The sequence below is a fragment of the Vigna umbellata genome, chromosome 3, assembly GCF_029865625.1.
Source record: "Vigna umbellata cultivar VRB3 chromosome 3, Vumbellata_1.0, whole genome shotgun sequence".
In the NCBI taxonomy this organism is placed as follows: Eukaryota; Viridiplantae; Streptophyta; class Magnoliopsida; order Fabales; family Fabaceae; genus Vigna; species Vigna umbellata.
In genome coordinates this window covers 31,812,625-31,825,061 of record NC_142167.1, presented here as the reverse complement: position 1 = coordinate 31,825,061, position 12,437 = coordinate 31,812,625, and the positions used below count along the sequence as shown (strand labels likewise).

Genomic DNA, 12,437 nt, shown 5'->3' with positions numbered 1-12,437 from the left:
TTAAAAAAAAATGTAGCAAGTAAATATAAAGTCCTTCCAAGAAAGTAACTCTATTTTTTTTTCTACCTGTAAGAGCAAGGCATCTATGCATGAGTGTTAATAATATTCACATAAAGGACAATATTCCATATTTTGACGTGAAGTTTATTTACATATTAACTTGACATAAAGACTTTTCATAGTTTATTATGAGAATTTTAATATTTTTATTTAGAATTTTATCTTTTTCATCTATTTACAAAGAAGAAAAATAGAATTATGATGTACAATTAACTACCATACGTTCAAATAAGATAATATGAATACTAGTCTTCGTGTGGTTAATTTTTCAATTGTATTTTAAAAATTATAACTAATAAAACTTATTTTGTCTTATTTAGTTTAGACTACAATAAAATACTTAAATAATGGTTAATTTTAGTAACTAAAAATAATTAATCTATAGCAACCAATTGATTGATTGATAAGGAGAGTCTGGATGTTATGTATACCAAGGTATCTTTGTGACACTGAAAGTTTGGTAATATAAGTGAAAAAGGAATTTGCTTAGCTAAAAATGATGTACTTAGCTAAAAATAACGGGCTTTTGAGATAGAAAAGTGAAAATTGAATAAACATTTTCATTGCATGGTTGGTAAACAAACTGGAAAATCATTTAAGAATTATTTTTTCTAAAAACAGTTATAGTTGTTTGAATAAGTGCATTATGATGTTTGTGGCCCATTAAATACATATTTTTTTTATACACTTTACTTTATTACTTTTATGGATGACTATTATAGAAAGCTATGGGTCTATGCATTAGAAAGAGGATTAATTACTTAAAAAGTTTAAAGGATTTTATGCTTTGGTTGAGAGTCAACCAGACAATAAGCTTTAATGCATTTTTATTAATAATGTTAGAGAGTACCATGAACACTTTGATGATTATTTCCAATAACTCTTTAATTGAATAGTTTAGCACAAAAGATGAACAAAATTTTAGTTAAAAGAGTTATGTATATGCTTTTTGAAACGAAGTTGCCAAAGCAATTTTATGAAAAGGCATTATGCATGTTATTAATCTTTGTCCTATAGTTGTATTGAATAATTAGGTGCCTATTAAAATTTGGTTTGAAAATAATGTTATCAACAATCATTTGTATATCTTCAGTTTTAAGGCATTTGTTCATGTTCTAAAAGTTGAAAAATTCAAGTCAAATGCAAAGATAAAGCATTGCATCTTTAATGGTATTGAATACTATGAATTTGACTATATGTTGTGATAAAGGACTATCCCTTGATCTTATAGAAGAAGAATTTGAGAAATAGTGATTGCAATTCAAAGGACCTATGACAAGGTCAAAGAAAAAACCTTTGGAAGAATGAATCTCCTCGAGGCTAATGATGCTCCATGAAGATTGGAATTCAAGGGACATGAATATCATGGCTTGGAGAGAAATTATATAATTGTTTAGGCAATAAAAACAATTTGTAATTTTCTATTAATTACAAACAATTTGTTTCTGTTTTTAAAATTTGAAGTTATTTTTGGACCTAATGCCTTTGGGATTTCTTTTAGGGTTCTTAGGTGGCTTAAACATTTGTACCAAATTTATAGAGGCACCAAATATATATATATATATAAACACTTTTGAATCATATTATATGAAATTTCATTATTTGAGAGAAGATTCTCTTAGTTCTTGGATTAAAACTCTGATTCTTTTAAAAAAATAACATTTTTGTAGCGAATTTTCACTTATCAATATACTAGATTGTGACATCCATATTCATGTCTTATTTCGTATTTTTTTGTGATTTATTTTTGTTGAGTATCTTGAGGATTCAAATTAAAAAATGATTGTGCTATTTCCTAGACATTATTGTGTCAGTTGGTATCTAGAGCAATGGTTTGAATATCCTATTTTATCTTATTTTTCTGTCATATTAAAAAAAATCAAAAACACTCTTGTTTGTGTTTTATGCTTTGTTTTGAAATTTTGTTTGGTTTTTATTCTTAGAATTTTATCAGGAGTAAAACCCGTAATATTTTATCCAATTTCGTTGATTTTTTTTATCTTTTTTGTTCTTCGTTTAAATTGTGAATTTCTATGTTTGATTTGTGAAAATTATCTATTTGTGTTTTTTTGTTAATTATAGTCTCAATTAATTGTTTACCTTGATCTTGCATGAGTTTTGGTGTTGAAGAATAATTTGTTTGGTTTTCTTTGTTTGTGAGTTGAACTGCAAAATTGAAAAAGAAAATAGTGAATCTAAGTCAAAAGGAAACAAATATATATTGAAAGAAAAGAAATAGAGAAAGGATCCAAGAGTAAAAACAATGAAATAAAAATTATAGAGTTCAATACAATTATTATGTTGCGGTATTTCTTATGATTGTTAATTTATTAAATTATATTTAGTCTTTTTTTAGAGTCTCCGTATTGTTTTATTTAACTCTTTTTGGTAGTCCTATTATCTTTATTTTTATTGTTTAAGTCTTTTAAAATTGCTTGAAGTTTTGTCTAGAGTTTTATATTTTCTTTGATCTCTTGAGTCAATATTTATATCTCGCAAAAGTTTTTCTCATTGTTTGCTATATGCTTAAGCTATTGGAGTTATCTACCAAGCACTAAAGGAAAATGGAGTGACAAAAGGTAAAAATGTACATCCAAGAAAAAACCTTTAAGTGTGATATACGAGTGAGGTTTGAGTGAAACACTTAAAAAAGTGGTGAGGTCATTTATGTGTGTGTGTTTTTGTGTGTGTGTGTACATACATACATGACTTCTTCTGAAAATAGTGATCCTCCATCACTTAAGACTACCACAATTGTGGTTGAACTTGAAAAGGTCAACTTACAAATGACTCAAATACAACAACACACTTAATTGAAGTTTGAAAGGTTCAAAAAATCTAATAAAGCTGTAACTATGGGATTGAAGAGAGTGAAGAGAAGGAGAAGGAGACACAATGTTGAGACCATTATTCTTATAATGATGAAGAGGAGCATGTTTGCTAAAGCTACTTTTGTTAAGAATTTGCATAAAGAACTGAAGACACAAATTAAAAGTTGCTTTTTTTTAAGAATTTGCATAAAGAGTGAAGCCACAAATTAAAAACATGTTCCTCTTCATCATTGTGAGAATAATGGTCTCAATCATCATGTCTCTTTCTCCTTCTCTCCATTTCCTCCAATCTCACACTCACATCTTCGTTAGACTTTTAAAGCCTTTCAAACTACATTTGAGTGTGTTGTTGCATTTGAGTAATTTGTAAGTTCAGATGCTTAAGTTCAATCATAATTGTCGTAGTCTTAGGTGATTGAGGGTTATTATTTTGAGAAGAAGTCATGTCTTGCAAGAAAATGTTAATAATATATATATATATATATATATATATATATATATATATATATATATATATATTTGGGACCTCACCATTCTTCTAAGTGTTTCACTCAAATTTCACTCGTATATCACACTTAGAAGCCTTTTCTTGGGTATACTCTCTTACCTCTACCACTTAATTCCCCTTAATTTTTTAGTAGAGAACTCCAACAGCTTAAGCAAAAAGTGAATAAATAATGTGAAAAACGTTGCAAGATCTAAATCTTGACTCAATAGGTAAAAGAAAATACAAAACTCTTAGACAAAACTTCTAGAAATTTTGAAAGGCATAAAACAATAAAAAAAAGACTATAAAAAAGAGTTAAATGAGACAATGCAGAGATTTTAAAAAAAGACTGAACATAATTTAATAGATTAACAATTATAAAGAATAGTGCAACAATGTGTGGAACTCTATTTTTTTACTCTTATATCCTATTTTTTCCTTTTCCTTTTCTTTTCTTTCAATATATTAGTTTCCTTTGGACTTGGATCCACTATTTTTTTTTCAATTTTGTAGTTCGCACACAAACAAAGAAAACTAACCAGATTGTCCTTTAACATCAAAACTCATGCAAGATCAAGGTAAATAGTTAATTAGGACTACAATTAACACAAAAACACATAATTTCCACATATCAAATGTAGAAGCGCACAATTTAAACGAAGCTAGAAAACAAATAACACAAAAAATTAAAAGCTCAACGGAATTGGATAAAATATTAGAGGTTTTACTCCTTATAAAATTCTAAGAACAACAAACCAAACAAAATTTTAAAACAAAGCATAGAACATAAACATTCAAGATTTTTTTTTGTTTTTTTTAATATGATAGAAAATAAGATAAAAGTGTCAAACCAAAACCTTGCTATAGATACCAAATGATACAATCTTGTCCACGAATGAGTACTATCGCTTCTCAATTTGAATCCTTAAGAGGAATAACAAAAATAAATCAGAGAAGAATGCATAATAAGATAGGGATGAAGATGCCACAATCTAGCATATTGTCAAGGCAAGTGAAGATTTGTCACAAAGATATTAATTTTTGATAAGAATTAGAGTTCTAATCCAAGAATAAAGGGAATCCTCTTTCAAAGAATGCAATTGCATATGATATGATTCAAAAGTGTTTACATATGCATTTGGTGCCTTTATATATAGGAACAAAAGTTTAAGCCACCAAATACATTAGGTTCAAAAATAACTAGAAAATTTTAAAATATAAACTATTTGTTTATAATTAAAAGAAAATTACAAATACTTTTAATTGCCTAACCTATTATATAATTGTTCTCCAAGTCATGATCTTCATGTCCCTTGAATTTCAATCTTTATAGAGCATCATAAGCTCCAAAGAGATTTGTTCTTCCAAGTGTTTGCTCCTTGACCTTGTCATAGGTCCTTTGGATCGCAATTACTCTTCCTCATGTTCTTCTACCATAAGATATAAAGATAGTCCTGTAGTATGTTTGTATGATCTTGTTGAGAAAAAGTTTGTTATAAGCTATAGTGTTTAGTTTGTGGAATACCAATGAAAATATTAACAAGGTAGAAAATACTATATATTAAGTTGTTAGAGTTAGATAAAATTCATACCGATAACAACAATGTTTATATGATGATTAGAAAAACTTGAAATTTGTTATAAGATCATTGAATTGGCAAGAGTGACTCAAGATTTGGAAGACATATAAATAAACTTGAAAATAAGACTTTTTTATTTTCTAATGAAACCATTTATGTTAAAATATATATAATTTTATTTAAAATTTATTTTTCATTGGTGATGTAAAATTGTCTATTAATTTGTCAATCTTAACTAAATTTGTAAATCTTTAGTTTTGAAAAACTCCTATTTCCTACAACAACTAACACTGAAATGGTTAACATTATTCTACAGGCATTTTTATATATGCATTTGAAAAAGAATTTATTCTTTTAATATATCTATCTATATATATATAACTTATTTATACAATGAAAACTTATCACAATATTAGATTTAAGATTACTAAATTAAGACTTTCTTAAAAGGAGATAATTTTAATTTGATAAAGGAACACGCAATAAGTATCTAGAGACAAATTAGTGAATAACAATATAACAATTTTTTTTTTTTGCTTTTAGTCTTTTACATGATATGATGCCGTGTAGAATAAAAATGAAGAAATTTAATGATTTTTTTTTTCTTAAACAAAATTATAATTTAGACAGTGAGACGCAAAAAAAATGCCAAACTAGTTTCTTCTATCACTTAAAATATAGACAGTGAGACGCAAAAAAAAAAAATTAAAATTGATAAGTAAGAAGATATTTAATGATTCTTTTTTTCTTAAACAAAATTATAATTTATTGAAAAATTTGTTAGCTCATTAAATATAATTTTTAGTATCAATAAAAATTAACAGTTTGTTATAATATTTGAATTAAATTTTATTTTCAAATATAATTTTATAACTTATATAAAAGAGGTATATTAGTATTAAAATTTTTTGAAGACCTTTATTTTAGGAGACCTAAAGTAAGGGTTTTATTTGTTTGGACCTTAACTGGATCTTAATGGGTGATTACCTCACATAATTGTAAAGGAAGAGATGTGTTAAGTTTGACTTCCAATTATGTGTTTCTAAACCTAAATTTGTTAAGTTGATTATTGTTTAATCAAAAGGACTGTCTTGCAAATCAAGAATATTAATTTTGCACCCTTTGAAGAGAGAAAAAAAAAAGTTTACATATTCATTGCACAAGGTAAAATTGTAATTTTACATTGTTCACTGTTAGAACAAATTGAAAATTGGAAAGCAAGTTTAAGTATCTTTATTTTTTACCATTGAGATCATGGATTGAATCGTGTGATTAGATAAATTAATTTTGCCCGATTGCTTTATTTTTTGTTTTATCTTCTTGTCTTTTAAATTTGAAAACTTATTACTTTAATGTATCATGTGATTGTAAATATTTGTTTATGTATTTTATTTTATTCTGTTATATCTTTATTTTAATCTTAATAAAAACTGATTGACTAACTTATACATACAAATTTTTACTTCTCACATTCAAAAAACTTTTCCGTATAAAAAATATTTATTTCTTTTTTTTTATCGCTAGTACCAATTTTTATTATTGATACTCATTATTAATTCTTGTAAGTTAAAAGAATGATATATATATATATATATATATTTGGTACTTTGAGTTGTTGCGTTGCTGTTTCCCAATCTCGTTAAAGCCATATGTATCTTTTAAGAACACATATTAAAAAAAAAACAAAAAATTGTTAGTTTTCCGAACATGCACTATACAAACCATAATATAATAAATAATATGCATTCCACGTAAACTATACGAAGCAATTTGTCACATCTCAAACCATTAAGGTGGACTTTTCAATGGTTCATTTAAAGTCTTTCTATTAGTACAAAGCTATGTTTCTATATATGTAAATACTTTTACAAGAAAAAAGAAATAAAACTTTAAAAAAAAAATTAAGTTCTTTATTTAAATTTTCTAATTTTTTATTTAAACAAATTTAGTTTATGAATTATATCTTGTTAATCTTTTTAGAACTGTTTGGTTCATTCAGCACAATATAAAATTGTATTCACTAGTTCAATTCGAATTGTTTATGTGCATGTAAATTAAAAACTACATCCACCGATAAAGTGATGAAACAATAACAGAAACACTGGATAAAAATATATATGATAAAATCCATGAATAAGTGGTGATTGTTTTGGTATATATCACAAACATCTTCAGTTGAATTCTATGGGATCTGTATGAGCAGTAAAACTTTTTATAAAAGTATTTAATATAGTGATTGCATTTCCAAAGCATAAATTTAAACAACTAAAACAATGTTATGATAATGATTTATAATGAATAAGTGTTAATTAATGCTACACCCACTTAATTATCCATAAGATGTTTTAGAGCATTAATAGACTCTCATAAACAGTATAACCTAAATAAAGGCAACATGAAGAAGTTTAATTACAATATAGTAAAAAATGAAGAAAAGTTCCATACTTGAAATGATGTCACCACACAAAGCAATAGAAAAGTCCAATAAAAGACGGCAAATGTTAGGACCCTTAAATTATGAAGATGAAGTGGAAGCTAGGTGGAAGGATGAGAATTGAGAAATTCAGAAAGTGAAAGACAGATGTGAGAAGCAGAGTGGACCGATCGGTTTTGACGGTAGTACTTAAGTAAAAATTTTTGAATCTGGTGCCACTTTCTGCATACACTATCTTCCCTAACTTTCTTTCTAAAAACTCATTTCTCCTCCTTCTCTCTAACTTCTCTCTAAACTATCAACCTTTCCTCCATTGATTCTCACGTTTTCCTTGATCCGATCATTCATCAGATTGTGTTTGAAGTTGGCTGGGGCAAAGGTTCTCTTTTCAATCGGTCAAGTGGTGGTTTGAGCTGGTAGGTCTTTTTACTTTTAAAGAAAGTTTAGTTTTGGGCACATGCAAACTAAGTTTCTGTTTGCATGTGTTTATCTTTGTATTCTTCTTCAAATCTGATCACATTTCTAGTCCTTTGGGTGGTCTGTTTCCTCAAACAGTAAATATTGGCTTTACGTGTTTGGTGGTGGGCAGATTTTGTACTGTGAGCGGTTCGGTCTGTTAAGAGGTAAGGGAAGCTATTTAATTTAATTGTGTGTGATATGAATTTGTATGGAATGAATTGATTTGATGATTGTATGAAATGTATGTTTTTGGGTTTTGGGGAATCCTGTATAAGTCTGTAGGAGTTTTGAAGAAATTATGCAGAAGAGCTGAGTGTTCGATCTTGACCGCTCGATCATGGTCAGACACTAGAATTTTAATGGAGTTATATTTTCTTTGGTTTTATTTGAGTATGACGGCTCGATCTTAGTTGAGTGGTCGGCCCCCTAGTGGTAAATGGTTCTGTATTAATGGTGGGTCTTATCAGGTTGTGTAATATTTTGTTAAAGATCATTCTTATACTAGAGTTAGACTTTGTGTTTATACTAGGCTTAAAATACGTTTGGTTATAATCGGAATAGTAGTTTCGGTACATAATATGGTCATACTATTTTAATGTTTGGTTTCATTAAAAGTGTTAAGTTTGATGAATAGTATGTAGGATTTATCCTAAGTGTTCGGACTAAACTGTAAGTGTTCGTCTTAGGTTATAGCGTTCGATTTCGTGGTAGTATTTTATTTAGTTCTAGTATTTAACCATTTTTCATCCTTACTTAGTATGAAATGTCATTCGGTCTTGTTTTGTGGATAGTAAAATACCGTTCGGTCCTGATTTATGAATAGTAAAATATCGTTCGGTCTTATACCAAGGGTTCAGTTAAATTATAAGTGTTCGGTTTAAGCTCTAGTGTTCAGTTTTGTAAGTTAGTGAGTTTTCGTTCAGTCGTATCCAAGGGTTGTGTTGTTACTGTTCGGTTTTCTTCTATGAATGAATATTTTATATTTAAATAATATTTTCAAAGTATGACTCTGATTATTTGAGATAATTGTATGGATCTAAGGTGTATGGGAAATTTTATTGTTATTCAAATAAGGTATAAGTTTCATGTAATGTGAAAGAGAATTCCAAGGAGGAATGTCTAAGTGAAATGTGTATTGATGTGGTAAAGTATGAATATGGATAGTGAAATTCACGGAGTTCATCCTAATATTCTGATGATTACTAATTTTCAAGTAGAGATGGTTAATGCATTGTGTGAGAATGGCAGGAGATCCTAGCGCATAGGTTCTTGGGTGAGTTATAACGGACTAACCTCGGGTGGCAGCTGATGGTTTTTCAGTTACTACACCACCCGAGTGCATGAACGGCCTCAAGCTACGTATTCATACAATCCGAATGGTCAAGTCAGGTGTTCGGTTTATGCATGTAACATAGGGCTAAGTTTGTATCTTCATTTGTTTTGGTATGCTATAGTGTTCAATTTTGTATTGTTATACTTGTATGAATTGTATGTATGAATGCTCAATTTAAATTATAGTAGCTTACCCTTATTTCTTGTTTTGTCCATATTATCGTTCGGTTTTCTCTTGCAATGATCATCCTTTTTGGATGTGAGCAGAAGGGGAAGAGTTCACTCTAGAACAGGAGCTAGACGGCGAGACTCCTGCTATTTAGGTCATGACCGATCGGTCATATTAGTATAGATAGTTTTGGTGAACCGTTCGGTCACTATTTTATTTTGTAAATATAACCGTTCGGTTATATGAGTATAGTTTGGTAGTAGTATAGGAAGTTTATGTAAAGTTTTAAATTTTATGATTATTTTGTACTAATTGTTAGTTTAACTTTATTATTTCAGCAACTGTTCTATTATATTCTATTATATTGTTAAATGATGACACCTGTATATAATTTTATGCTATATTTTTGGAATGTTACAACAAATATGTATAAACTTTAAAGGTGAAGATGTGGTGGAGAAAATGGAGCATGTTGCATGAGCAAATAATTCTACATAACCCAACTATAATGATGACGGTTACTTTAGTTAAATTTAATCTCAATTAGTAATTTTTAAATATTAGACTTAGCTTTATTATCTCATATATATTGTTGATACACTAGTTGCAAAAAAAGAAACGCATTTAGGTCGCAATTTCAATGTTGTTGGACTAGAAAAAGGCAAAAACAAAGGCATAATGGTATTTTGGTAACCAAATGTGAACTTTATATATATGATTATATTAATAAACGAATACAAAGTTAACTTTTTAAAAGTAGATTTTAATTGTTTTTTATATTATTTAAGTTGCATAGTCAATTAATTTATACGTGATTACTCTTCACTAAAAATTTCTTCACTCTTATATAACGCATTTTCTTATATATTTATTATTGTTTGAAGAAATAACTCAATTTCTTATAAAGAATTACTCACGGAATAAGGTTGGTATGTAAATTATTATGTTATTAAAATTTCCATATGATTGTTACTAAGAATCTCACCTTTTTAATAATTTTCTTTTTCATTCACAAACATAAACCTTTTAAGAAAGAATCTAAATCTAGTCTCCCTTGCACCAACATGTTACAGTAATTTATTATTCATATATATATATATATATATATATATATATATATATATATATATATATATATACTGTATCGTTCTTGTAATATATCATCAATGATATAGAAATCAATACATTGTTGAATATTAGGTAATATAGCATAAAAAAATGAATGCTATGATCTAGACTTGTACTCACTCTTACCATACAATAAAAATTATTTGTTATATGATATAACAATAATATATTTACAATCTTATTTAAATACGAAACCATATAATAATTTTATTTAACTTATGAATCATCTATTGCATTAGGAATCGATGATCCTACACGGTTGAATTTCCTCTCCTTTTTTTTAAAAATAATTTTGTTTACCATTTTAATTCTTTTCCTTTATTTTTTTTCACTGTTACACTATTCAAACATTTCCTTTTTATATAATAGAGTTACTTTGCCAGATGAAAAGAATTGTTATTATGAATTGTTCATCGAGATTATAAGATAATGTTTTTGATAATATTGTTTTGAATGATATTACGAATATTTAATGAAGTGATTAATTGGTTGGTTTGAATATGATGTGGTGGCATGTTAATTAGGTATTGACGCATATATGTATGAGTTACGTATGACTCAAATCCCACATCGAGTTTGGTGTCCATTATATCATTTCCACTGATAGAGGAGCCGTAGCATGCACTAACAACAATTAAAAACAATATTTCATGCATCATTCACATTCTCTTTCTAATACAACACCCCCATTATAAAAACACGCATCTCATGTCTCGTTCATTCTTACCAAACTTTTTCATTTCTTCATCAAAACAGGGAAAAAGATGAGAGTGGCTATTTGTTTGGACACCATTTTCATCCCTTTGAGTCTCCTCATCACACTGAGTTACCATGTCTATCTTTGCCACACCATCAAGAACAATCCTTCGCGTACAACTTACGGAATCGACAAGCTCAAAAGAACAACTTGGAGCCTTAACTTAAATCAGGTAAGTATTACAATTTCTTTACATAAATAATATAGTTGGAGTTCAATGTTTATAAGATTTGATTGGCATATATATGTGCAGGGTGATGCGAGCAAAGCTATGTTGACAGTGCAAAGCTTGAGGAACACTCTTATGTCTACAATACTGACAGCTACTATAACCATTCTGATAAACTTGGGTTTGGCAGCTTTGAGCAACAACAGCTACAATGCTAGCCATCTCTTTAGCAGTGGATTTTTCGGTTCTAAGTCAGATAAAACGTTCGTTTTGAAGTATGGATCAACATCAATTTGTTTGGTGATGAGCTTCCTGTTCAGTTCGATGGCGATAGGGTTTCTGATCGATGCGAATTTTCTGATGAATGCGTACGGGGAGTTTTTGTCAGGAGGATACACACACACCATATTAGAAAGAGGGTTCACCTTAGCTCTTGTGGGAAGTAGGGTGCTCTGTGTTGCTGTTCCTTTGATGCTATGGATGCTGGGTCCAGTTCCAGTACTCATGGCTTCCTTGGTCTTGGTTTTTGTCCTTCACGAGTTGGACTTTGTCTGCAAATTTCCTCACAAACATACCCAATCTATCATTGCAAAATAGCCCTCCTTAAACAATCTCTTTTATCATTGCAAAATGTTGATTAATTCAACTTTACCGAACTAATTCATAATATGAAATTTGTTTTTTATTTATATATTATAATTTATTTTTATGTTATATTTAGTCGACTTAAAATATCCAAACTTATAAAATTATTTCAAGTCACTTTCATAAACAGATTTATATTAAAATATCCAAACAGTGACCAGACTCATCTTTTATTAGCCAATGTGGTTCCTACTTTTCTGTTAATTAAAAAATCACAAGATAACTTCATAAGTCTACGTCGCGATTAAATATATTATGAATTCTCACGTGTTAAAAGAATGATTCGTGTAATTGAAATTCATGTCATATGTTTAAAATTTTCTGATCATTTACTATGAAAAGAAAAAGATAATGTGATCACAATATATTAATTTAGTATTTTTCTT

At 28.3% G+C, this 12,437-nt stretch overlaps 1 protein-coding gene across 1 annotated transcript; it reads left to right on the top strand.

Moving 5' to 3' along the window:
* The first annotated feature begins 11,191 nt into the window (after nucleotides 1–11,191).
* Nucleotides 11,192–12,097, top strand: LOC124839320 (transmembrane protein, putative (Protein of unknown function, DUF599)). Its single transcript, XM_047315090.2, has 2 exons — nucleotides 11,192–11,409; nucleotides 11,491–12,097. Exons 1-2 carry the CDS (start codon nucleotides 11,245–11,247, stop codon nucleotides 12,001–12,003), a joined length of 678 nt encoding a protein of 225 aa, XP_047171046.1. The 5' UTR covers nucleotides 11,192–11,244; the 3' UTR covers nucleotides 12,004–12,097.
* The last annotated feature ends 340 nt before the right edge of the window (nucleotides 12,098–12,437 follow it).

Coding starts and splice junctions, on each gene's coding strand:
- LOC124839320 (XM_047315090.2), top strand. CDS start 11,245: ATGAGAGTGGCTATTTGTTTGGACACCATTTTCATCCCTTTGAGTCTC. Junction 11,410..11,490: donor GGAGCCTTAACTTAAATCAG/GTAAGTATTACA, acceptor ATATATGTGCAG/GGTGATGCGAGCAAAGCTAT.